This window comes from Poecilia mexicana, unplaced genomic scaffold (genome assembly GCF_051168715.1).
Source record: "Poecilia mexicana isolate PSO_F unplaced genomic scaffold, ASM5116871v1 scaffold_5, whole genome shotgun sequence".
Taxonomy (NCBI): domain Eukaryota; kingdom Metazoa; phylum Chordata; class Actinopteri; order Cyprinodontiformes; family Poeciliidae; genus Poecilia; species Poecilia mexicana.
This window is the reverse complement of record NW_028263374.1, coordinates 1,906,745-1,933,387: the sequence shown is the minus strand read 5'-3', so window position 1 is coordinate 1,933,387 and position 26,643 is coordinate 1,906,745. Positions and strand designations below refer to the sequence as shown.

Genomic DNA, 26,643 nt, shown 5'->3' with positions numbered 1-26,643 from the left:
GTCATTCAGGACTTCTTATTGTGAATTAACTTCTCAGCTTCCTGGAAAATTGAGTTGTTAGCATGTCATGACAGTCATGAGCAGGGGTGAAAGTAAGGGGGTATGGAGGGGTACTGCGTACCCCCAAAAGATTTAGCGGGGGTACGCAGTACCCTCAAGAAAATGGAGCGGCTGTCTGCTGTAAAGAATCAGCGGGTGCACGCAGCCGTGAGTGCGTCCGCTGATTAGACATGACTGACTGGTTATTCTAACAATGACCAGTCTAAAACAGTGGTTTTTAACCTTTTTTGAGGTTCCAAACCCACCAGTTTCATATGCGCATTCACTGAACCCTTCTAATAAGTAAAATATCGCCTGTGCTGCTGGAAACTGTTGAGCGGAGGGGGGGAGGTCGGGGGTACGTGCTCCTCCGCAGCACTGATTGGCTAAGCAATGTAACGTGATCCTTTGCAGCAAGTGATGGCAAAGTGGGGCGTCATAACAACTTTACACAGTGTGTCTTTACCTCCGCGGCAGAGGCTCCGCCGAACCCCTGGGGTTCGATCGAACCCAGGTTAAGAACCACTGGTCTAAAACATGACTTAATAAGTTAATAAATAGCTTTTTTCTCACTTCATATTGTTTCTGAACTGTTCATGATATGCTAGACCCTCAATTCTCCACCTTTTGACCCCCTCGGAGTTTGAAGCTTTCGTCAACTGCCAGCCTTTAAAGGTACTCTGCTACAACATTGTTTGTTACAAAATATCCAAAGTAAAAGCAAAGAGAGATGAACTAATTGTATTTCATGTAATTAGGTTCAATTTCAACAACACATTGCAGCTTGAGAACACCGCTATGACCGGAGATTTCATTTAATTTAACATGAGAGTGCTTGCCTGTTTATCTCCAAAACACAGTGGTTGCCAAGGTGCGTTCGATTAAATAGACTGGGTCATTTTGCAAAAGTGGTGCAAAAATACTAAAAACCTCCGCTTGCTTTGGGACAGGACGAACAATAAATCATTTACCATCTACAAACCTTTACATAAAAACCGCGAGAACAACTAAATTGTTAAAAATTTCAAACGAAATCGAAACTTGACCAGCATGCAGAGAAAAATAACGTCCTTATTCAAAAGAAAAGACAGGGAGACCGGAGCTGAGAAGATACCCGATAAAATTAAAAAAAACAGCTGATGAAGATTTTGAGCAATCTGAGAGTCAGGGTGAGGAGACGCTACATCACGAAGATGAAGTGGAAGCCGCTTCAGAACAAACAGGTCATGATGCTAGGCCTACTCATCCTTCTGCCTGGACACAGGAACAATATAACCAGTTTAAAATCAGAAATGAATGGCTATATGCTAGAAATGGAAAACTGGGATGCAGTATATATATATATATATATATATATATATATATATATATATATATATATATATATATATATATATATATATATATATATATATATATATATATATATATATATAGAGGGAAGGTCATCCACACAGAAGGGGTCTCACTCCCAGAGGGAACAATAGCAGACATAGAGCACAGCTACAAGTACCTGGGAATACCACAAGCAAATGGCAACCTCGATGAGGTCACAAGGAAAGGAGCCACAGCCAAATACCTCCAACGAATAAGGCAAGTCCTGAGAAGCCAGCTCAATGGCAAGAACAAGATCCGTGCAATAAACAGCTATGCCTTACCAGTAATCAGATACCCTGCCGGAATAATTAGCTGGCCAATGGAAGAGATAAAGGCCACGGACGTTAAGACTCGGAAGCTGCTAACCATGCATGGAGGGTTCCACCCCAAATCCAGCACCCTGAGACTGTACACAAGCCGTAAGGAAGGAGGCAGAGGACTAGTGAGTGTGAGAGCCACTGTCCAGGATGAAACATCCAAGATCCATAAATACATCAAGGACAAAGCCTCAATGGACGATGTGCTCAGCGAATGTCTCAGACAATGGGGAACAGAGGACGAGGTGCTGGAGGAACCATCATGGGAAGACAAGCCCCTACATGGGATGTACCACCGACAAATAACTGATGTGGCTGATATCAGGAAATCCTACCAATGGCTGGAGAAAGCTGGACTCAAGGACAGCACAGAGGCCCTCATCCTGGCCGCCCAGGAACAGGCACTAAACACCAGAGCAATAGAGGCTCAGATCTACCACACCAGACAAGACCCAAGGTGTAGGTTGTGCAAGGAGGCCTCTGAGACAGTCCAGCACATAACAGCAGGGTGCAAGATGCTGGCAGGGAAAGCATACATGGAACGACATAACCAAGTGGCGGGCATAGTGTACAGGAACATCTGTGCCGAATATGGACTGGAAGCCCCGAGGTCAAAGTGGGGAACACCCCCAAAGGTGGTGGAGAATGACCGAGCTAAGACTTCCAGATCCAAACAGACAAGATGGTAATGGCGAACCAACCGGACATTGTGGTGGTGGATAAAGAACAGAGGAAAGCCGTTGTGGTGGATGTAGCAATACCAAGTGACCACAACATCAGGAAAAAGGAGCATGAGAAACTGGAGAAATACCAGGGCCTCAGAGAGGAACTGGAGAAGGCCTGGAAGGTGAAGACCACAGTGGTGCCTGTGGTCATAGGGGCCCTCGGGGCAGTCACCCCCAAACTGGAGCAGTGGCTCAAACAGATCCCAGGAACAACATCAGACATCTCAGTCCAGAAATGTGCAGTTCTAGGCACAGCCAAGATACTGCGCAGAACCCTCAAGCTCCCAGGCCTCTGGTAGAGGACCCGAGCTCAGAGGATGAAAGAGACCACCCGCGGAGGGTGAGAAGGGAATTTTTTTTTTTTTTTATATATATATATATATAGGTGGACGCTTCCACGGGTCCACCTATGCCTACTGGATCATTTCAGTGGAGATTTCAAACTGTGGCAGGAAGCCGGAGTGCTCGGAGAGAAACCTGCAAACAGGAAACCTGTCAAATCATTTTACCTTTTGCCCCTTAAATTTAAATCAGACATGTTTGGTCCCAGTCACATTTCTCCAGCCTCAAAATGGTTACTAATTAGGTCTTCTAGGATGTTTTTCTTCTTCCGATGTTAATATTTTTAGCTCCTGTTGAGAAAATAAATTTAAAATAAGCTAGTTTTAAAACCTAACATGTCTTGATTCAAATGGCCTAATTGTAGTTTTAAAATCAGTAACGTATTCTGGCTTTTTGACCTTTATGTTACCTGTAGTTACAGCAGATGGTTTGCTAGGATCGTTTGAACTGCCTTTTGTCTGTGGGAAAACAATACAGTAGAAGTTCTAGCTTTTCACACTCATCTATGAAAAGCCGTAAACACAGCAGGGGTTCCTGGCTTCAGACAAAGGGTCAGAGATGGCTCCTGGATTGGATGAGCAAAGATACGCCTTATTTGCATAAATTAAAGAAAAGAAGATAAAACTTTCTAATACAGAGTAACAGATCAGATTTGCTCTTGCAATTCTCCAAAGATGTCTTTGGACGTCTTTGCTTTTCTTTCTTTCTTTCTTTCTTTCTTTCTTTCTTTCTTTCTTTCTTTCTTTCTTTCTTTCTTTCTTTCTTTCTTTCTTTCTTTCTTTCTTTCTTTCTTTCTTTCTTCTTTCCATTTATGTCAGGTAAACGAATGTATGTCTGTTTTTCTGCAGTTTCTGTTGTAATTTTATGCGTTTTCTATTGGATTGAACTGCAATTCTGTGACGTCAACACGCATTGCTGTTTTCTTCTGAGTGACTACACGTGGCCGTCGCGAGAGGGCCCGGGATCATAAAGGAAGAGAGAGAGCCAAACTTTTTCCAAAATTAATTAATTCATAAAAATCTTCCTTAACACTCCTCTCCAAAGGGCCCTTTGCCATCTTCCAGAGGAGGGGCTGGAGAAACTAACCTCTGGTGTCTGATCAGTTCTTCTCATATATATAAATCAGACCGTTGTTAGACATGTCATGCTTATTGTCTGCCTTTACGGTTCGTTCTCCCTTCATTAAATAACAATAGAACTCTGTCAGCTTTGGATCCCCACAGATGACGGAGGACAGGTGGTACGTCTCCGTCCCACATTCTGCAGGCACCTCTATGGTCTGAGTGGCTTTTGTTTGGTACTTCCTGGTAAACCTGTGCAGAAAAAACACCAGCACCTTGTTATCGGCCAGACAGTGTTTTTTCTGCCAGGGTGACCCGCAGCCTGAACAACGGCGTTTGCATGCCAAATCCAACCAGTATTCAAGCAGTATAGATATACTGGTTGAAAATAATACTGGTGGAAGGGCAATCAGGGCGCCATTGTTCAGGAGCCTGAGGGTAGTGGCTCCACAGTTAGAGCAGGAGTCGTTGTCGTATAACTCTCTCTCTGTGTCGCCGCCAAACGAATCCAGCCAGACCAACACAGACTCCAGCAAACTTTTTATGTCGTAATCCTTTCCCACACCTGATGGCAGCTTCTTCTCCCTCAGCTCCATCAGAACAGGGGAAAGGTCTTTCTGACTAAAATGTTTGCCGGGCTGACGGACAGCTGAGAGTAAGAGACTCCCACAGCAGGGGATGGACGATGCCTCCAGAAAAATCCTTTCCTGAGCGAGACACCGCTTGGTGACACTCAGGTTCAGGATGCTCTGGAAAGCAGCGTTCACCCAGCTGTTCTGGAGCTCACTGGAGAACTTGAAAAAGTTCTCCTCAGCTTGTCCGGGTCCTGCAGATGTCCTCCCTACAACTGGCAGATCCGAGCCAACGTTAGCTGCTGAATTATCTTCAGGAGAACAGGAAACCTCGACACCAACAGAAATCTTTAAATTTAGAGGTGTTTTTCTGGGCAAAGGAGCAGCTCTATTGTTATCTGAAATACAAAGTTTCCCATCCGGGGAACTTTGTATTTCAAAGGTCCCTGTGAAAGTCCCCTTCAGAGGACTCTTCTGTAGGGATGGGACCAGGGAAACCAAAGCTTTGGCTGTCTCCTCACCCAGAGCTTTGGCTGCGAGATCAGCTGCAGACAAATCTACCCCAGCCAGGTCAGATTTTTCTGCGACTGTAGTCTCACCCCCATGGTGTACCATCGTCTCCGAACAAACTTCCCCAGCCGGGTCGGTTTGTCCAGAGACAGTACAGTCATCCTCTGTATTGTTTCGTACAGAGGACGAGATGGAGTCCAAGGTCCCAACATCCAAAGCGTTTTCAGGACAAACCATCCCAGCCGTGTCGGTTTGTTTTTTGGAAGTGGATGGAATTCCTTTCCAAAACAGATTGTCTTCTTCACAGCCTGATCGTTTTCTTTGTTGCCATCCTTCCCAGGAAAGAAACGATCGCACACTTTCTTCATTCCGGTGGTCACGGCATATCCAATGCCCCAACCAACCGGGAATATCAGGGGAACAATCGCCGTTGCAAAACTGAACATTGTTGCTTTATACAAATCTTAATCTCCAAGAAATGTCTGGATCCTGACTGATGCTTAGAGATTCCAGCATTCAAGCATTAGAACTTCTTTGATCTACTGTGATGTACATCTTTGACCTCATCAGTGAGCTCACTGGACTTCTGGAGTAACGTCTTGCTTCTGATTGTTGCTATGGAAATGATCAGCTCAGCTCTGCATGACTCAAGCTGACATAAATATTTAAATAAAACATTATACTTTTTATTTATTTAACATGGAGAGATTAATAGATTTGTATATGATTTAATTTTTGCTTTTGTGGTTTTCCATACCTGCTGTGGTATAAATGTTCTGAAGCCTTTTATCCACTATTATTTTTAATTACTATTAATTCATTAGAATTATTCATGTATTAATCATTGCACAGTGCTAGAAACAGTCTGTGACTTATTATATTTATTTTTTATTAATTTTCGCAGACAATTTAATGCTGTGACTATTCTACCAAACATAAGAAACCCAGAACCCATAAGTTCTTGGCTTGCTTCATTCAGGAGCCTTGGGGATAAAAGGGCTTCATGATTGTATTTCAAAGGAAGATTTCAAAAACAACTCGGACAAGAGTTTGGGTCAGGTGCTATTCCGGAATGTAGACGTGTGAAGGGATCTCCACAATGTGAGTAACACAGAGTAGCATGCCTTAGTAGGTGTGTGTGTGTGTGTGTGTGCGTAAGTAAAATGCTCGCTACCTTTATTTATTATTTTTTTTTGTCATAGTACCCCCAAGAATTTAAAACGACTTTCACCCATGGTCATGAGACAGTTAAGCAATTTCTTGGGTTTCTATTTATGCAAATAAAAACAAACAAAAAAAAACTCAAGATCTTTTTTCCATATTGTCATAACTGATGTGTAGAATTTTGAGGAAAGAGATTAATTTAATACAATTTCAAATAAGGCTTTAACATAACAAATATGTGAAAAAAGTGAAAAGCTGTGAATAAATTCCAGATGCTCTGTATACTACTCAGAAATAGAAAATATTTTAAGAAAGAGCTCACAAAGGATTTGTAAAGGAACTTCACTTATATTTCACCTGGCTAAATAAATAAATTGTAATGGATTTTGTTGTTTGTTTATTGTACATTATTTCAAGCCACTATCTTCCCAAACATGATCAGAAAGTTTCTATATTTATGACCTCCCTTCTCTGGAGGCGCTGTTTCGCTTCACTAGCCGTTCGTACAGGCGCGGAAGGCGGAAGCAAACGCGCCATTGTAGCAGATTTGCAACGTGAGTGGAACGTTAATGCGCTCTGAAGCCAGAAAGGGTGCTGTTTTTTAACGCTTTCATCTCGTTGGTGTTTTTGTTGGAGAAATGGCGTACAGAGGACAAGGACAGAAGGTCCAGAAGGTTATGGTGCAGCCCATTGTATCCTTTTGAACATACCGACGGTACACCGTTTAATGAGGTGCTAAGATGACTTAGCAGCTAGGCTAATTTTTAGCTAAGTCGTTGCTAGCTAATAAATTTGTATTTTGGTACATTTTTAAAATCTGCTCGGAGTGACTATTGCGGGCATGTACAACGTTTCTAAGTTTGTTTCTAGCTGGTACTGAATGACAAATTTACAACCTAGCAGCGGAAAAGACTTTGCCGCGTTAAAGTTAGCATCAATTTCAAGTATCTCATAAAAGTCATAACTTAGCAGGAATCGATTCAAGTGCAAAATGTGCATTCAACGTTAATAAGACAACAGATTATTTACAATACAGTATTTTTTTTTGTTTTTTGTTGTTTTTTTAAATCGTGAGAACTTGTGACTCAACAATTTTGTCCCAAAAAGTTTGGACACCCCTGATGTTAGTTGAAAAGACTATTCCAATTGTAGCCAATTAGTTTAAATAAGCTTCATAAATTCTGATTATAAAAGTCATCAAACATCCAGACTTTTAAAAAAAGCCTCAATATGTCTATTTTTTGTCCCTGTTTGATTCCATGGCAGTAAGCAATAACTGTAAAGTTGAGCAGTTCTTTTAAAGGTTAATTAAATGTTTGGTTTGGGGTGTGGGGGTTTGACAGTGTTTAAAGTAAATATTTGACGGCCCATAATGAATTAGATTTATGGCCTGCTGTACTCATAGTAACGTGCCATCTCATGTGAAACCTGGATGAAACTGGAACATGTTGCAGGGTGTAAAACAACCGTGTGACAGCAGCTTTATCTACTGGAACCAACAAAACTAGTTTTCTTTCAGTGTGAATTTAAAAAATAGTATACATGTCTGTCTGCTTACCTTGACTTGATGTTTCAGAACCTCATTTTCAGATACCTGCAGAATGTAAGTTCCCACTTTCTCTTCTAATCCCAAGTCGATTAAAGTCTAGATTGAGAGAGCCTGATTTGGTTTTCTCTCTAATTCCCAGCGCTCCAGAATCCAGGTGTGGCTGTATGAGCAGGTCAACATGCGGATAGAGGGATGCATTATTGTAAGTTCCTCAATATTTCTATCAAAAATATTCAGCTTGTAAAATGTTTTTAGAAGTTTTAACCAGTAATAACCAAACATAGTAAAAAATTAACTACTAGTTTAGATGTTAGTTTCACAATTCCTGGAACCCTGTTAAAAGACAGTGTTAATAATAACTGGTTAGAACAGGTTATTATAGTTTTTATGCAATGCTAAATCCCTGGTAAACTTTGTCCCTGTTTTGATTTCAGGGCTTTGATGAGTACATGAACCTGGTTCTGGATGATGCTGAGGAAATCCACATGAAGACCAAGAACAGAAAGCCACTGGGTAATATGACTTAAAGAGCCTAACCTGGGTCAGCCTTGTAGTGATGGATTACCCTTTCACTGCTTTTAAATCATTGATTCATATTAGGGAAAAGAGGAGTTCTATTACAGATCTACACCCATCCATCCATTTTCTGCCGTTAATCCGGGGTCGGGTCGTGGGGGCAGGGCAAGATCTACAGCGTCTTGCAAAATATTCCTACCACTTGAATTTTTCTCTTTTGGTGTGTTTTCACACCTGATAGTCTGGAAGATTTGGTTTGATTGGAAACAAAAATGGCAACATTTGTTACATTTTCAGCTGCTGTGGTTCTTTTACACTTCACTCAGTCAAGCCAACCAAACTATTTGAAAAACCAAATTCTCGCTGCACCAAGAACCACAGAAGGAAATGACACGAAACCTCTGAAGAAGACACTGAGCACAACTTCCTTCTTCACAAAATGGAAAAACAAAATGGGGTGGCGTTGGATTTTGGCGGTTGTAGGATTTCACTCTTGTTTTAGATAAAAGAACACAAGTTATTTCTCCTGCTAGTGTTAGGCTCATCTTTGTTTTAGTTGTATTTACCCAGAATGCCCTGTTCTATAATCCTCTTCCTGCTTTTGAACCGCTGTCTTTTCCACTTTCATTCACATAAGATAACATTTTATTGATCCCCGAATGGGGTGGGGAGATTTGTTTATCCCAGGACAGCTTACAACAGAAATGAAAAATAAGTAAGTAAATGATAATATAGAACTGTAAATGACAATTATCAGTGATAGTCTTAAAGACGCATCAGTCAGAATATTGCTAAAATATTCAACATTTAAAATGGGGATAGAGACTACATTATAAAGTCTGAGCTTCAGACAGAAGATTTGCTTTAGCATTCCTTAGCACATCTGGGCTGTAGCAGCGTTTGGCTATGTCTGCTCTTCATATCGATTATTGTATGTATAAACAGAGTTTATTTTTATACATACAATACATACATACATACATACAGAGTTTTTTTTATCTGTTTTCTAATTTGCATCTGATCCGTCTCCGTGTCGCTTTTCTAAATCCTTATATGTTGCCTTGTCTTCCAGGGAGGATTATGCTGAAAGGAGACAACATTACACTGCTGCAGAGCGTGTCCAACTAGAAGAGGAGATTCTGACAGTTCTAGACTTTTCTAGAATTATGTTTTCCCTTTTTTATTGTTTCTGTGTTTTGTTTGTATGGCATGAATATTGTAATTGTTTCTCTCAACCACATGGTCCCATTTCGAAAATAAAATTTTGTTTTTCCTAGATTTGTACATCCGATTCCTAACACATAGGTCATTGAGCTGCACTGCCATCTAGAGGCAAACGAGATGATTGCAACCATCTCATTTAAGTCAAATGAATAAAATACAGAATGAGAGCAATAATTTTTTGTTCAATATAGGTGTGTACATGGTAATAAAAATTAAAGCAATTCGGGATATGGTTAATCGTTTAATAACCAAATAGTAATATAAATATACAAAAACAATAAATATATTTATCTGTGTCTATATATTTTTTCATTAATTTTACATTCACTCACTGCTTCGGGCACATCCCAGGCCCATTTGTTGGGAAAAGTTTGTCCTTGCTGTCTGTTATTCAAATGAATGAACGGAATGACGTAAAACGTCAGTACGTATTCGACGTGTCCCTGCTTTGCTGACTGGGAAGCCCTTAGTGTGGAGCTGCCAACGCCCGGTGTTGAGACCCAAATAGAGAATACGGTACGGAAAATTATAAATACCCACATATAGTGTTTAAGGTATGTTCTTAATATTTTTTTTTTGTTATCTTTTTAGTGTATCAGCGTTATGTAGCATGTGGTGCTACTTAAAACGGGGATATAGCTGCTAATTATTCCAATTCAGAAACAGCATCCGCTAGATTTAGCTGCACTCCCGTTAGCCCACAAGCTATCGGGAGGACGGCATTCAGCTAGTAAAGCAAGTAAGCAGACTGCATTATTAGACCGGAAAGTAAATTCACCCTTTTCGTTACTCAAAGCTATTTACTGCATAACGTATTGTCATTTAGGCTATAAACGTATTGCTTGAAATTAAGCAATACTTCTCTAGTTGTTAGCTAGGGGTTAGACGCTTACAGAGGTAAAACAAACCTTAGTTGTATGTTTATATTTAAATAATATACGGTCCAACATTCAAAACGGCTAACATTTAGATAACCGAAAGTTACCAACGATTCCTTGTTGTTCATATGAAAATACATCGCGAGATGGCGATTTAAAGAACCGGCAGGAAATAGGCCACAGAGGCCGGGATGTGGTCGAAGTGCAACAGCTGAGGCCAGCAGCAGCCAGCTATCGGTTCTTTTATCGTTGGAACTTAAGGCCAGATGTTAAAATTCTGATGTTGGCGTATATAACCTCTCGGAGTTGATGCTGGTCCATTTAGAATAAGAAAGGAAGCGCAATTTTGAATGCTACGTTTGCAGTCGATGTAAACTGCGTATGTTTAGTTCATCAGTCTGGTTTTTGATTGAACAAAATTGAAAACGTGTTGCTTTTTAAGTGCAAATTACGACACGATGCTTTTTGTATTTTTATTATAATCTCAGACATGTTTTTATATTATGGCAGGTTTTCTTTCTCAGTCTTATCTACTGGGGAAATACTGCTATATCAGAATGAACCTTCGCGCTGTTTAACAGGCCTGTCCTAAAAATGCCTACTGGCCTACTAACACAAATGCTTGGATTAAGTCTAAAAGCGTTTACAACTGCAGCCACCCTCTGTCAGCCACTGCCATCAGCTTTGCCTGCTTTAGAACAGTTTGACATATTTAGAGTGCGGCGGGTTTTGAGATTTTTCCTTAATACTCCGCTTCATGGAGGACACGTTAGATAACGGTTCTGTTTGAAAATGGAGAGTAGATGATAGTTTTCTTTCCTAGAGCTGCTGGTGGTTTAGTTGGTGCCAAATGCACATTTATTCTTTAGAACTGTGGGTTTAGATTCTTAGAAACCAGATGACTGAGAACCCATTTTTGCTGAGCACCGAGTTGTGATGATAGTTTAGTTGCTACTGTTTGGGTCAAATCCTATTTCACCCTTCTTATGAAGTACAACTTTTTTTTAGGGGTAGACTTTAAAATTGAAGTGTAAGGAGTAACACTAGTAAATTCTCCATTGTGTTTTAAAATGTACTTTATATAAGAGTTTTGCAGCCGGATTCTGAGATTTGGTTTTGTAAACTGTTAGTCTCTCTTTATGATCTATATTATAATAAGATATGAAATAGAATTCAAAATGTTTTTCCCCCTAGCTTTCCAGATGTGATTAGCCAACAAATATATCAGCACAGGCATCGTTACACTGTTGTGAAATAGACTTTCTTTATGTTTGAAATATAAACAGATTATTTAGAGTTCACATTCTTAACTGGCTTTAGAATATATGAAATATCAGTGTGGTTACCCATTCAACACCAGTCTGATTGTTTTCCACAGAGAATGTAGAAGCTTAGCTCAACTCGGAGATTTTCTAAAGGCTGCCAACATTTATGAATCCATCATGTTCCATAACACAGGCTGAAGCTTTGTAAGGATAAAATAGAAATGTTTCTGTGGTTTGCTTAGCCAGACTAACCAAGAGTCTGAATAAATGACTAGAAAGTCTCCTTAGATAGGAGTTTTCTTTTAAAAAGCCTTTATGCTCCTGTATTTTTTCTGACTTCATTTGAAATACCACATTGACACTAAAACCAGTGAATTGAGTCTCTGCCACTCAGTAAAGGCAAAATGTTGTAAGTAGGGCTGCTCCGATCAGGTTTTTTGCTGCCGATTCTGATCACCTATCATTGCTAATCACCTGAATTGGCTGTTAATTTTTTGCGTTAGGTATAAATGCTACTATGTGATCTGGCAAAATTAACAAATGATCTGGTAATAAATTCACCTAATTTAGACATGAACATGCAAAATACATGCAGGCACAATATAGCAGCTATTCAGTCAAAAGGACAACTGAAAAACCTGCAATCAGTAAAATATTTAACACTAATTCTCTCTGTACCATAAATTATACATGAGTCAAATAAGTCTGCCTATCAAAATAAACAATCCTGAGTTACTAAATTAAAACTTTCTGAGAGCACTGCTAGCTGATTAATGCTGACTCTGATTGGTTGTTTCTGACTGAGCTGAGTAGTTCTGCAGATTGTCTGGATGAGACAGAGGAGATCGATTATTTATTTTTTGTTTGTTTATAAATTATCTCATGGACATAGTGAAAATTTTAATATGTAAAACCTGTTTTTGTTGTTTTAAGTTGCATGCTGCAGCTTCAAGCAGATGTTCGGTGAGAGAGTTCACTGTCTGGTGGAGGTTGAACGGCACTACGTCTGTGAAATATTATATTATTATTATTATTATTATTATTATTATCTACTACCAGTAGCGCGTAGCGACGGTCCAAGAGCGAGAGCAGAACCAGCGTCTTACACCGCTGGCTCTTATAATTTTAAATAATTTTCGGGTTATTTGTTTTGCTTTCTGACCATCATGCTCTTCTGGGTGAATGTTGGTAGTTTTGCGCTGCTTTACCTGTTGTCTGATCAACACTCTGATCCGGATGACTTTTTTGTTCCTGCAGTGAGCGTCGATGTAGCCAAACTCTGTCAAGTGCTTGTTTTTTAAATGTCATATTAGACTCGTGTTGATGCATTTTGACGTGCTTCACCAATGAGGTAATTTTTCATCGCAACATGCAAACATCCCCATTGACACTGAGTGTTAAAGTTCCTCACTACATTGCTAAGCATTTGTTGCCGCGTGCTTGTGGAGTGTGAAGGAAAGAGGAGATAAGCTGCACAGGCAGGCTGCGAAGGGAGATACATTTGATCGATTTGTGTGATCGGCAACAAGAGACAGCGATCACCGATCAGTCACTGTTTCACAGAAATTATGATTGGTGGCCAATCAATCGGCACACCTCTGGTGTTATGGTGACTTATAGTGCCTGGTCATTGGAAAATGGATCACAATGGCCACTGATCAGGTGATTCTGCTCACTAATGGAAATTTCTTAAGTGTTTTTATATGCACAAAAATGATTAAATTATCTCTGAATTAAAGCATTTTCTACGTTTAGTTTTGCTCTAATTTATGTTACACGCATAGACATTCTGAATTTAAATTTTACTTTCAGAAAATCAGTTACTGTCTACTTTAATATAAATTAGTTGGTTTTGCTTGGTATTAGTGCTGATACTACACAACAGGAATGGAGGATAACCTGTCCTCCAGTAAGAATACTGTATCGGCACAGCAAGCATAAAAAGTACTGTCTGGTGCAGCTTCGCCTGATTAAAATTAGATATGAATATGTCTTTTTTTTTTTTTTTTTCCTCCTTTCTTTTCCTAGCTGGAAAATGAAAACCTTTTTTTCACCAATTAAATATAATAGAAACCAGCAGTATTTTGACCAATTAAGCCAACATGAACATCTTTGGCTTTGGAGTCTGGAGGGAACCCATGCACAGGGAGAAACGCTACTCAGCTGGCCCCAGCAGGGATCTGATGTATGACAACAGTGCTGACAATTAACCCACCTTGCAACCTTTAGGTAATAGAAAATCTCATCTAAGATGAATAGAAATCTATCAATAAGCTGCTAATATTCTTGCTTGAAATCACAGAGGATCTATTGAAGCAAAGCCTCACAGCTGAACTTAGTTTATCAGTACCAAGTATAAATCGATATGGATCAATGAGACAAAACCATGTGACTTTTTTTTTCCCCGTCACATTGAAAAGTTGCTCATGTATTGATATGTGTTGGTGATAACAGCATCTGTGGGCTGCTGTGTGATTATCAAAATAGGATGGCTTTCTCCTTGATTATCCTATCACATAGAGGCGTGCTGATTGATTGGCAAATTTCCGTGAAACAGTATGATCGCCGACCACTGTCTCTTATTGCTGATCACAGAAACCGATCACCTGCATCTCGTACTTCGCAGTCTGCAGAGGCCCAGTGTGCAATTAATCTGAAAAACTATTGAAATAATAGGGCTAGCGGTAAAAGATTCTGTGTTCTGCTCTCGCTGTTGGACCGCTGCCACGTAATATTGGCATGTTCAGTCTCACGTTCCACCTCCACCAGACGGTGAACTCTCACATTGAACGTCTGCTTAAACCTGCAGCATGTAATCAAAAAAAGAAGAAAAAAGATATATGTATGTATATATATAATTTATATATATATTTAAAAAAGAATATATATATATATATTTTTTTTTTACATATGTACACTGCTCAAAAAAATAAAGGGAACACTCAAATAACACATCCTAGATCTGAATGAATGAAATATTCTCATTGAATACTTTGTTCTGTACAAAGTTGAATGTGCTGACAACAAAATCACACAAAAATCATCAATTGGTTAATAATCAAATTTATTAACCAATGGAGGCCTGAATTTGGAGCCACACACAAAATTAAAGTGAAATGTTCCCTTTATTTTTTTGAGCAGTATATTAAAACTTTGGCTGTCCTAACATGAGACAGATAAGCTTTGGAGAAAAAAATTCGGTCACCTCTGCCTCTTCCTGTGTTCTGCAGAATTACTCCACTCAGTCAGAAACAACCAATCAGAGCCAGCACCAAACAATTTAGCCATGCTCCCAGGAAGTTTTGAATTAGTAAGTTAGGATTGTTTATTTTGATGCAACCTGCATTTGACTTTGAGTTAATGTTTTCTTTTTTTACTTGAGATTATTTGACATAGGCAGTGTTGTGAGATTTATTTCATTTATGTATAATTTATGGTACAGAGAGCCTTACTGTTTAATATTGTTTTACTGATTGCAGGTTTTTCAGTTGTCCTTTTGACTGAATAGCTATTGTATTGTGCCTGCAAGTATTTTGCATGTTTTTTTGTCTTAATCTGGTGAATTTATTACCAGATCATTTTTCCATTTTGCCAGACGACATAGTAGCATTTATTCCTAATAGTGAAAAATTAACAGCCAATCCAGGTGATTGGCAGTGACCGGTATGAGCATCGGCAGCAAAAAACCTGGTTAAAGCATCCCTATCACATCATTTGCTCACATACTGCTTCCAAAACAACACGTCATTTTTCTTATTGTTTCTCTAAAGTTCATTTATTAGTTTGATCAAAACCAAAGAATTGGTCAGAAATGTCTAATTAAATTTCAATAAAGTTTATTGCATTTTATCGTAAACAGTATTTGTCTAGAGAACCTTCAGTCCAGTTCTAGGCCCAACAGACATGCTTTCACAACAGCTTTACCCAGTCAGGAGACAGTTTTAATGTGTTTAGCATCTAGAGTTGGTTGTTAGCAGCTGTGTCTCTTTCTAAGGAGGGCATTTTGGAAGTGGACTGTCCCTCAGTGGCTCCCTGCCCCCATGTAGTGCTGCAGTAGAGCTCAGCTCTGCTGCGGCTTAATGCTGACATGCTGTAATTTGTGGAGCAGAAACAGAGATTCTGTGGCTCGCTACCGAATGATCCTTAAACCGAGTGATTATATAAGGCTTAGTTGGCTTCCATCTTGCTGTTTCACAGTCGCTGCATTGAGACATTGGCGCAGATGCCAGACCTGTAGTTAGGTTTCAGCATCTCTGAAGTGACTCAAAATATGAGCAGGGATTTCTTTTTTTTTTTCTTTCTGTTTTTGTTGCTAGCTGTTACAACAGTTGGAGTAAAACAGTTTCCATTATCTGATATTTATTGAATGTTAGTTCAGAAGTAAAAGCTGCTCTTTTTACTCTTCTTTGTATGTTTTGCACTTATGAAGCAATCCAGTTCTGTATTGTGCTATGGAGAAGACGTGTGGGGAAACAAAAATTTTTTTTTTGCGTTTTGGCGTTTCAAAGAAAGACAGTCATAAGGCAAGGATATCTGCGTTTTGAACGCTCTCGCGATTTTAGCGCAGCGCTCAGAAGGAACACAGTAAATGTCACGATTGGACAGCGGGGAAGCAGTCAGTCCATCACTTTATGAAGCCATACAAAAAAACCTTGTAAAAGAGCAAACAAGGTTAGTGCGACCCCACCAAAGGCACAGAGTCAATAAAAACTCTTGCCAGCAGTCGTTGGCTGGAGGGTTAAAAGTTTTGTTTTAATGGAAGCAGCTTGTTCTCATGCAAGTAGCAGGAGGAGTAACTGTTATTATTGGTGTTTGTAAAAGAAAGTCGGGGTGCACCGATTGCAGTTTTCTAATGACCAAAGCCTGACGGAGTTTGGCCTGCTTGTTTCTGCACTAGATATAGCAAAAAAGTTGCAAAGTTGGCAACAGTAGGCTGACCATTGTGAAACATAACCCTCTCTCAGAGCCTTGTGGTGGTATAAAAGATCAGTAGATAAGATCAGTTTCACTTGTAAGCATTGACCAATTTATCAATCATCCAAAATGAAGGAAATTGGCTGATCAATCTGTACTCCTACAAACAACCCCTACACCCTCTAAGGCCAAGTTCCTGGGGGAAACACTGAAACCGGCTACATGTGTACCAGGTCTGAGTTTGAAGCCTTACTCCTTGTATTTCTTCCAAATGTGAATTTGTTAATCACTGTGCTTTAATTTTAAATAGAATTCTAAATGGATTAAAAGGTATTGAATTGCTGGATGTTTAAGTAATTTTTAATTTTAAATGTATATTCAATTCAAATGGAGATACAAAGTGATACTTGAGAGGTCAACGTAAGTTGAAGTTTGTATCTTTTGGAATTGTTAAATTTCTGAGTTCCAAAAAAATAATAATTTTTATCCATAGTAATCTAAAGATTTCTGATTTCCTTTCTGTGTTTCTCTGCAGGTCTTGAATGAGTAGAATAGACTGTAAACCACAGCTATGCAGACCATCAAGTGTGTTGTAGTCGGTGACGGTGCTGTGGGTAAAACCTGCCTGCTCATCTCCTACACTACAAACAAATTCCCCTCCGAATATGTACCTACGGTATGTATGCCAACAGAAACACAAGGCGACACTGGAATCGCTGTGTTACTGTTCACTTTTTCAAAGTCGTTTTCTGAACCTTTTTGGTGCCAGAACAGTAATGTATTTTATTGAGGTGGGTTTAGAAAGATCTAATTGGGATCCACATTCATTGTGATATAAAAGTGCAAACAGATATATGTATATATTTATATTTAGCTTCTATTTACAGTGTCAGCAAAAGCATATCAAATTGAATGTCTTATTGAGCCTAACAAGGATTTGTTTTGTGTGTTCCAGGTGTTTGACAACTATGCTGTAACTGTAATGATCGGTGGGGAACCCTATACCTTGGGATTGTTTGACACAGCAGGTATGGCTTTGGTTTTGCCTCAGTGTTTCATTTTCTAATGTGAAATGACATTTGAAACCACCTAATGGGAATCACATTTGAATGTGCAGTCTAAGTAAATAAAACTGCTTAAAATGGAAAGGGGCTTTTTCAAAGCTCATCCACAAATCCACATGCAAACTTGTGTAAATATCTAGTTTGATGAGTTTTAAGACTTACCAGTGTGAGTGGATGTGTTTTTTTGGATTCTGCAGGTCAAGAAGACTACGACAGGTTACGTCCTTTGAGTTATCCCCAGACAGATGTCTTCCTCGTCTGTTTTTCAGTCGTGTCCCCTTCCTCCTTTGAAAATGTCAAAGAAAAGGTAACTGACTATTTTTATATGTAAACGTATATAAAAAGATAAATAGACTTCATGTTCTTTCGTAAAATTGTACACACATAATATTTGCAATAAATTCCCAGCTGTACTCTCATCAATTTTGTTGCTATATTTAGCAACTTTTCAGGCAAAAAAAGTGATAGACTAGAATCAGAATCAGCAAATTAGGGTTTTTAAAGATCAGTGATCATCCAGGACACTGCAGTCGGTGCACCCACGTTTGTAGTGTTGACAAAGAAGTATCTACTATGGGTTGATATTTAATATGAGACGATTCATAAGCATTTTGGGGATGTTTCATAACATCTTTGATGACCAAGAATTTACATTTAGCATCCATATTCTCTGTACAAAACTTTGGTCAGATATCTCCAATTAATATCTGCCAGAGGCTGCTTGTGATTAATTGGGTTTGGTCGCTGTCATATGTCATCAGAGTCAAACGGCCCAAACATGGATCAGAGGCAGACCCAGTGGAAATGAAGTGTAATATAAAAGTCAAATTGAATTATTGGTGAAATGTGAGTGTTATTACTTGTTCCTATTTTCCATCAAAGCTTCTTAGTAGTAAGAAAAATAAATCAACATGCAATGGCAGGTGTGGGCATTTATCATATTGTTTATCATTTATTGTGTTGAATTTCTTAGTTTAAGAATTTTGATTAATCATTGTCACGGTAAATTTTAATTATTACTTAAATCCCCCAAAACTGTCTCTATTGTTGGAATTGTTAGTTTTACTTTTTTTTTTTCAATTAAAGTATCAATAAATAACAAATTTGGAAAAAAAAAACCCAGATTAATGCTGTGTGCAGTTTAGTGTTATAAATCACCCTTCTTTATGTGACTGGTGTCCTAAAGAAAAGTATTACAAATTCAGTCACAGCCATACCCAAAGCTACCTAAAAAAGAAATAATAAGTCATTCATATCATCACTGTACTTAGTATTGTGATAAGACTTTTAAGTCTGTATTGCCCACCCTGATGCAGTGGAAACTCTTACTGGGACCAAATGCCAGTATGGAAGGGGTTTCCATTGTTGAATGGGTGGAGTTGTTCCCACTCGTCTGTCAGAAACAGTAGATAATGTTTTGGACACCTTTTAGCAACGAATACAATATGAACACTTTGTGTCAGTCAGTAAGTCAGCATTGCCTTGCTATAGATCCTAGCCTCTTGTGTTTCCACAGTGGGTTCCTGAGATTACCCACCACTGTCCAAAGACGCCCTTCCTTCTAGTCGGGACGCAGATCGACTTGAGGGACGACCCGTCCACTATAGAGAAGCTGGCCAAGAACAAGCAGAAGCCCATCACCCCAGAGACGGCAGAGAAGCTGGCAAGAGACCTCAAGGCAGTTAAATATGTGGAGTGCTCAGCCCTCACACAGGTAACCTTTACACAGAAACACACTTAATGTACCGTCACACACTGCTAGATTGGCTGAGCTGAAATATCAAAGGCAAGAAGAAAGAAAGTGGAGGAAAGAGGAACATGTTCACTCCCACACCCTGCCTGCTGCATGCTGTAGTGGATGGGTTTATTCTGCATGCCAGGCTACAAAGGTCAAATGCTGACCTCACTAAGTAGGGCTGGACATTAAATCCTAGTATATTGTGATAGACACGCGATCAAAATCAATAGATTATACATCTGATAGAATATTCACTGAACTCTGGTTTGAATGCATATGTGAACGCCAAGCATGCCAGTGACCCCTCCAAAAGCTGGAAGCTGACTACGGCACAAGTCATTTTGGGTAAATACAGCCAACGCCAACATGTATACCCAGTCCTAGTGGGAGAAATGGCTTCAAGACTTTTACCAAAGACAAAAGAGAAATTGTACAACAGCTAGAATCTGATGCCACTCCATTTTTACTTACATGTTGTGAAGAAGGAAGATTTTCCTTTAGTAGTTCTAGTAATGTCTTTGGATGGTTTAATAGAGTGCGGTGTGAAAGAACCACATCAGCTGAAAATGTAACAAATGTTTCAACTTTTGTCCCCGGTCCACAGAGTCCATTGGACTATCAGGCGTTAAAACACCCAGAGTTAAATTTGGTTGTTTGGTGTGAGAAAAGCAGAGACTCCTCTGAATACATCTTTGCTTTTATCATCTTCTGCTTAGTTTCTCCTGTCATCACATCTCACTAACAGGGAGGCAGAAATACTGGTTTATTCTAGAAGAGATCTGTACAGCAGAGTGGACAGACCATAAGGTGTGTCCTTGTTGGACAGTCAGCAGGTCCAGAGAGCTGTCCCAGTCCCGGCCGGACTGCAGGACTCCAGAAGGAAGGGAACACACATGACCTCACATGGCCAGAGAACAATAGTGTTGATGAAACCAAGGCGTAGCCTCGGTTTCGGTGCTCCGCTCCTTCCTTCCTCCTCTATTTGACATAATGCTTACATGGCTGCTAATGTCACTTCCTGTGTCCTGTTGCTAATCTCAGCCCTCACCCAGCTGCATGTGATCCTCCATCTCTGCTCCATCTGACCCAGCAGCTTTCCTCCCTCTGTTTTCATTCACTTCCCTCCTCACTCTGCCATGTTCCTCTAATCCTCTCATCCATCCCGTTGCCCTGGTTACTAACCACTGTTTTCTGTCCTCTTCTGTCGTTGTAGCGAGGACTGAAGAATGTTTTTGATGAAGCTATCCTAGCTGCCCTAGAGCCACCTGAGACTCAGAGAAAGCGGAAGTGCTGTGTGTTTTAATCTCTCTGGGCCACAGCTCTCGTCTTTTCCTCTTCTGGTTGCCGTTAGTTACCTCCTCTACATTCCTCATCCCGCCTTCTCTCTCTTCCATTGTTCATCATGTATTCTCAGATGGTGCAGCGTTGCTAATGTTTGTTCATCGGCATGTAGGGCTGACGTTGGCCCTTTCCTTGTTTGTCAGCTTGAGCTTTTGCGTCAGCTGGTTCTAATTAAGGTCAGAAGGATGTCTTGCTGGGTCAGAATGGAACAGGAAGCAACACTTTCTGTTTCTAACGGAGGTGTTCTGAGAAGTCAGCTGGCGATGGGACGGTTCTGAACTCCGAGGTCACAGCAACGGCAAAACTCTTGTGTGGAGGTTGTTACTGGCAAAAGAAGACCTTAAGTTAGCTTTCTTCACCATCAGTAAATTTCCATCAATACTTTTTTATTTTTATTTTCATGCATTTGAAAGTATTGGTTTAGGAAATGTTGATGGAAATGTTAAAAATTTGAAATAACTTCCTCAATTCTGCAAAAATGTTTTCCTGCTCCCTTAAGGTGGTTTTTGGCTGCTCTGAAGTTAGTAGAGTTAATGTGCTAAAGTGGAGATGAAAAGACATTTACAGAAAACGTTCTGATGTAGCAAACGTTTACCTCACCTGACTGATGAGCTGTTTCCGCTTAGACTCATTAGGAATGCGTTTCTCTCTCTATGTCGCCGACACTAGCTGACGTAACAGAACAAGTCCTACTTACCTGATAGCAACACGTTCCTGAAAACCTCTCCATTTTGCTAAGATGTGTGATCCATTGTAGTTTCTACTTCCTATTTGTAACGTCAACATGTGACTAACTTTATGTTTTGAATTGTTCGCTCTGAACCAGTAAAAAAAATAGAAACGGAAACCTAATTCATATTTTCTTTTTCTCTCTTTGTGGCATTTCAAAAGTTGGCTCAAAATTTCCTTGACAGTTGGATGGAAACATAGCCAGTGACGTGTTCATAATGAAACCGAAGCAAGCGTGTAGATATAAGGAAGTTTAAATATCTGTGGTTCACTCAGGCTTCCAGAGAGAACGCAGACTTTAAGCAGATAACAGGAAGGTTTCTAATAGGGCTGAAACGATTCCTCGAATGATTCGAGTACCTCGATTACTAAAATTCCTCGAGGAAAATTTACCTGCCTCGAAGCTTCGTTAATTTATGTTTTATTATTTAGCGCACCGTGTTCCGGCCGGGACTTCATTTGCGTTGCGCGGAGCTCTCACTTCCGCCTCTGAGTTGTTGACAAAAGCTAAGTCTCAGCGGCATAAAGTCCAATCTTCAAGATTGGCCCGTGGGGATTTTATTGATTGATGATAATGCCCGACTTTTTATCGTTTTTGGGGAACCAATAAGCATCCTTAAAATGACTGGGGGAATGCCTGGAGTACGGCAGCATTTCTCCTCCGGGGCTGTTGGTTGAAAGCGAACGGCGGGAAGAGCGCTGAGGTGAGCGGATAGACTGAACAGGGCGGGCGGCTGAGTAGCTGATGCTTACCGTGTAAATGTAGCTTTACCGACGAACCGCACAATACATTTCATATCCCGGTCTGAAGAAACGGGTGGCGGAGCGCATCGTACATGGCTGGTAGATGAGTTTCTGAGTGTGACCAGTGAAGGTGTCGTAAATATCCCGTATTGCTTCCCCCGTGTTCGTCCCCCGGTCTAACGGTTCGTCAGTCCGCTGGTCTATTTCCTCCCCTCCACCCATCTTACGTTCGTTCATTCGCCCTCTCCTCCCACTCCAGGCGGCATTTCCCGTATTTTCAAACCCAAAGCGTGACAGGTTAGGTGGCAAGGTGAGTTTAATTAATCTATTAAACTCACTGAAGATGAATACATAAACTAAAAGCTGGATTGTAGACATTTTTATAAGCATATTTGTGAGCCTGCCTCTTTGTTATTAAATTCAATATAATTTCATATTTTTCTATAACTTTTCTTCTGGTTAACTTAGAAAGTGAGCTATTATTGTTACAGGTTAGTTTTCTAAACTACAAAAAAGCAACTGTTAGGGATGCTCAAATATGAAAAATTGGACTGATATCGATATCTGATAGTAACACCGGTATTATGCCAGATTTACCAATATTTCATTTTAGAATTTTTTTTTATCCGATTACTCGATTAATCGAAAGAATAATCGATAGATTACTCGATTACTAAAATATTCGTTTACAACAGCCCTAGTTTCTAAACTTTGAATCTCCGTTATGAAACAAGCTGGATTTGGAAATCTTAAGAAATCTTCTCCTAATATTATTGATTAAATGGGAAGGTTAGAAAAAGGTTCTGAATGTTATCTTCTACCTTTTTGTAGTTTGGGAAGAGAAATCACAGTGAGGTAAAATCTGTCAACATGTCTAAGCTTCACATAAACACAATGTTGCCGTTTCAGCCTAAAAGTTTCATGAACAGAACATGAAGTTCATGAAGTTTTATTTTGCAGAACTAGACTTTAAACCACTCAACACTTAGTGTTCTGATAGTGTTGGGTACAGTTTGAAAAGCTTCTTTCTCTCTCTGTCTGGGCGATCAATCCTCACAGGACTGAGCTTCTGATGTCAGATCAAACACACGCACACACACACACACACGCACACACACACACACACACACACACACACACACACACACACACACACACACACACACACACACACACACGTTCATCATGTTAACTTAGCTCAGCACTATTGTTTCTACACAAAACACTTTTTTTTTTTTTTTAAAGCGTATTTTCAGTTGTCCAGGGGGAGGGGGACCTTCAGCCCTTTTTTCTTTGCGTTGCACTGATTCAGGAGTTTTTCTGTTTCCTCCACTTGCTTGTCTCACTGCCTCTGATCGAAGCAGCAGTCAGATCACCAAGCCTCTCACACACCTCGATACACTTCTGAGTTGATCAAATGATTTGCAACTATCTGTATTATTTTTCTGTTTGTTTTTTTTTTCCCCAAACTCTCTGCATTTGCTAAGTTAGTGTCTTGCAAAAGTATATGCAACCCTTGTTAATTTTATTTTATTTTATTTTTTTTACATTTTATGCCATTATAACCACAAACTTCAATGCATTTATTAGGATTTTAAGTGATGGACCATCAGAGTTGAGTATTGTTGTGAGCTGTTAAGAAGATGGGTTTCCAAACTGGGACAGAGTTCAGGTTACAGCTACAGCTCTTCATTTGTCTCAACTGAAAATGATGCTAACTCAAGTTTTTCCCAGTGTTTCCTCAGATTCTAAATACGATTTCTGACTGGACTTTGACGAGTCTATTCTAATGAATGAATAAACTTTGGCCTCAAGTATTTCATTTTAGCTCCAGCTGAATGTTTCGGCCGGTCTTACAGGGAGTCTGTTGACGCTTCTGTCAGCTTTTCTTCCTGGAATGCTGGAATATTTAGCTTCATCCACCTGAATGCTGCCAACCAGCTTCCACATGGCAGCAGCGTTCCATTTTCCCTTCACACACATGCATGCCCACACACACACACACACACACACCCCGCCCCCCCCCCCACACACACACACACTGTTTCATAAAAACCATAAATGTTTATCTGACATCACAAGTATGATTTTGATTCAATTTAATTCACAAATCTGCAATATGTGTCCATCTGACATAATCATTTCCAACTGGAAAAACTCTGAATGCTAAAAAAAGAAAGTTGAGATATATTTATATATTTATATATATTATAAAATTTTGTGTCCCTTACGTCATCGACTGCAGCCAGACTTGTGACGATTCACAGCATTTTTGGTCGTGTTTGTGACATTCTGACCAGACCCAGATCCCATCAGGACTGCAACAGGCTGAACTCTTTGAACACTCTTGGTGGCGCCAAGTCCTTTTTAAATCATGATGTTATCCTGGCATTCCTTGATTGCAATATTACTAAATATTGATACTTGATTGACCAAAGACTAATTACTGACAGTGTTGCACTCAACAATAAATTAAGTGCAATAACACTGCATTTTTTTAGGTTTTGTGCATTCCTTCTATACACCAACAAGTATTTGGAAAGAATGTCCCTCTGAAACTTTTCTAAAAACCCACCAAATGTTGTGAAATGCAGGACAAACTTTAACAAACTACTCAAAGGTGTTTTTTTTTTCTTTGCCCCAAGCCAAACATGTTCAAAAACAGCAAATAGTTGTTAGCAAAATTGGGTGGAAACCCAGCCAGTCTGACAACTCTGACCATGCAACATTTTCTTCTCATGCCAACATCGATATTCTGCTTTGTGTTGGTCCATCACTTAAAATCTCAACATGTTTGTGGTAAAATAAGCAGCAGGTATGTGAAGACTTGTGCACTATAAAGGAAGTTTGACACCGCTTTGCTGTTTAATATGTTCTGCTCCTGTTTAGTTTCATCTGTGTGTGCCGCTCCTTTACCCCGTGTGTTTGTGTCCACAGAAAGGCCTAAAGAATGTGTTTGATGAGGCGATATTGGCCGCATTGGAGCCCCCAGAGCCTAAGAAGAAACGCAAATGTGTGCTCTTATGAGAAGTCCCTACTTTTCTCAAAGCACACATACACACACACACACACACACATACACACACACACACACACACACACACACACACACACACACACAAAGACATGCATCTCACATACACCTGTACAACATCCTCCCCCACATGTGTTCCCTGGCTCTGCTGAGGCTGATTGGCATCGTCGTCCTACAAAGCAGCCCACCAGGTTTCCAACTATTCTCTGCAATAATTCCAAGTTTCACACACAACATGAAGCTATCCTGGCCAGATACCAGTCTCTCTCACACACACACACACACACACACTCAGAGCTCATTCTGTCAGGTGTGAGTCAGCGTACTGCCCCGCCTTCACCGGTGAGTGTGGTCAACGTCTGACCACCTCTGTTCTTTCTCAGCACTACCGCTAGACATGTAGTGTTTTTTCTTTTCATTTGATTTGCCAACCTCCCCCAAACCCTGTTGCTCTTCAGTAACACCGGATATTTAACTCCCGTTCCAAATGGACACACTCCTAACCACTAGAGGATGTTTAACTGTGGCCGATGAATTGGCCAGAGTCACACAGGGCAGAGTGTGACTCCGCCCTGTGTGGCCCTTTGGAACGAGGCTCGTTTTCCTCAAAGAGCCAAAGGCGTCCAGCACCGACGGCTCCACAGGAATCGGCCTTTTCTTTTTTTTTTTTTTTTTTTTTGTAGAAGCAGAGAACTTTTAAACAGTGTTAGCAGAACAAGTGGTGTGTTGTTCATGCGTTGTCAGGGACCAAGGGAGGGTAAGGCAGGACGCCTTTGGAACATCATCACTGCCACACACTTTGAAGCGCTGCAGCAGACGTCCTGATGAACGGAGCGTTGCGTTTTAGACAGCTGATCACCAGATTTCTGTGCCGAGTCAGAGTTTGGTGCCTTCCTTCTAGTGTTCATATATGAGGTGTGTGTTATAGCCCATTCAAACTGTGTGGTGGTGTGTTTAGCTGAGCCTTGGTCTCTGTTCTAAATGATAGGTTAAACAGATGTAATTATAATGTAAGCTGGCACACAACGTTGATGTAGGCTCCAGGTGTTTTTACCAAAACATTTTTTTTCTTCGTTATTTCTGTTTGTGTTGTTTTTTTATGGTTATTATTATTATATATAAAATATATAAATATATAAAAAGGTTACTTTCACTCCTTTCACATTTAGGGGTCGGAACTCATCTGAACTCTCACCTGCCAGTTTTACCAAGAAAATGTCTGAGCTTAGTTTGGCCAGAGTGACTGTTTGGTAAAGATCCTAAATGACTGACTTTTTTTTTTTTTTTTTTTTTTTTACTGGTGGATTAGAGTTGGGTTGATCTCCAGCCCAAGTCAGTATAATTATTATAACCCGTTGTTGTTTTTGGTGCAGAACCAAATGCTTTGTCTAAAGTTTGTTCTTTGTATATGCATTCTTTTCAGAAATATTAAACTTATACCTTAATTGCCTTTACCATGTGTCCCTTGTCTTTCTTTTGTGTTAAGGATCCATGAAAGAGAATTAGTTTTTAAAAAAGATTTGTCATGAGTCAGGAATTG

General features: G+C 39.9%; 2 protein-coding genes across 3 annotated transcripts; both read left to right on the top strand.

Moving 5' to 3' along the window:
* The first annotated feature begins 6,620 nt into the window (after positions 1–6,620).
* On the top strand, positions 6,621–9,450 carry snrpe (small nuclear ribonucleoprotein polypeptide E). The gene is made up of 5 exons (XM_015012073.2): positions 6,621–6,799; positions 7,684–7,710; positions 7,796–7,858; positions 8,091–8,169; positions 9,245–9,450. Exons 1-5 carry the CDS (start codon positions 6,746–6,748, stop codon positions 9,298–9,300), a joined length of 279 nt encoding a protein of 92 aa, XP_014867559.1. The 5' UTR covers positions 6,621–6,745; the 3' UTR covers positions 9,301–9,450.
* Positions 9,451–9,813: 363 nt separating this feature from the next.
* cdc42 (cell division cycle 42) lies at positions 9,814–26,557 on the top strand. Of its 2 annotated transcripts, none has more exons than XM_015012072.2 (6): positions 9,814–9,912; positions 16,989–17,129; positions 17,409–17,481; positions 17,715–17,824; positions 19,034–19,231; positions 25,007–26,557. In XM_015012072.2, the coding sequence occupies exons 2-6, from the start codon at positions 17,025–17,027 to the stop codon at positions 25,094–25,096; spliced, it is 576 nt and encodes a 191-aa protein (XP_014867558.1). In that variant the 5' UTR covers positions 9,814–9,912; positions 16,989–17,024; the 3' UTR covers positions 25,097–26,557. The 2 variants fall into 2 exon arrangements, with proteins under 2 accessions (XP_014867558.1, XP_014867557.1); XM_015012071.2 differs by having other exon boundaries at positions 9,834–9,950.
* Positions 26,558–26,643: the final 86 nt, after the last annotated feature.

Coding starts and splice junctions, on each gene's coding strand:
- snrpe (XM_015012073.2), top strand. CDS start 6,746: ATGGCGTACAGAGGACAAGGACAGAAGGTCCAGAAGGTTATGGTGCAG. Junction 6,800..7,683: donor AGGTTATGGTGCAGCCCATT/GTATCCTTTTGA, acceptor TTGATGTTTCAG/AACCTCATTTTCAGATACCT. Junction 7,711..7,795: donor TTTTCAGATACCTGCAGAAT/GTAAGTTCCCAC, acceptor TCTAATTCCCAG/CGCTCCAGAATCCAGGTGTG.
- cdc42 (XM_015012072.2), top strand. CDS start 17,025: ATGCAGACCATCAAGTGTGTTGTAGTCGGTGACGGTGCTGTGGGTAAA. Junction 17,825..19,033: donor TTGAAAATGTCAAAGAAAAG/GTAACTGACTAT, acceptor GTGTTTCCACAG/TGGGTTCCTGAGATTACCCA. Junction 19,232..25,006: donor AGTGCTCAGCCCTCACACAG/GTAACCTTTACA, acceptor TTGTGTCCACAG/AAAGGCCTAAAGAATGTGTT.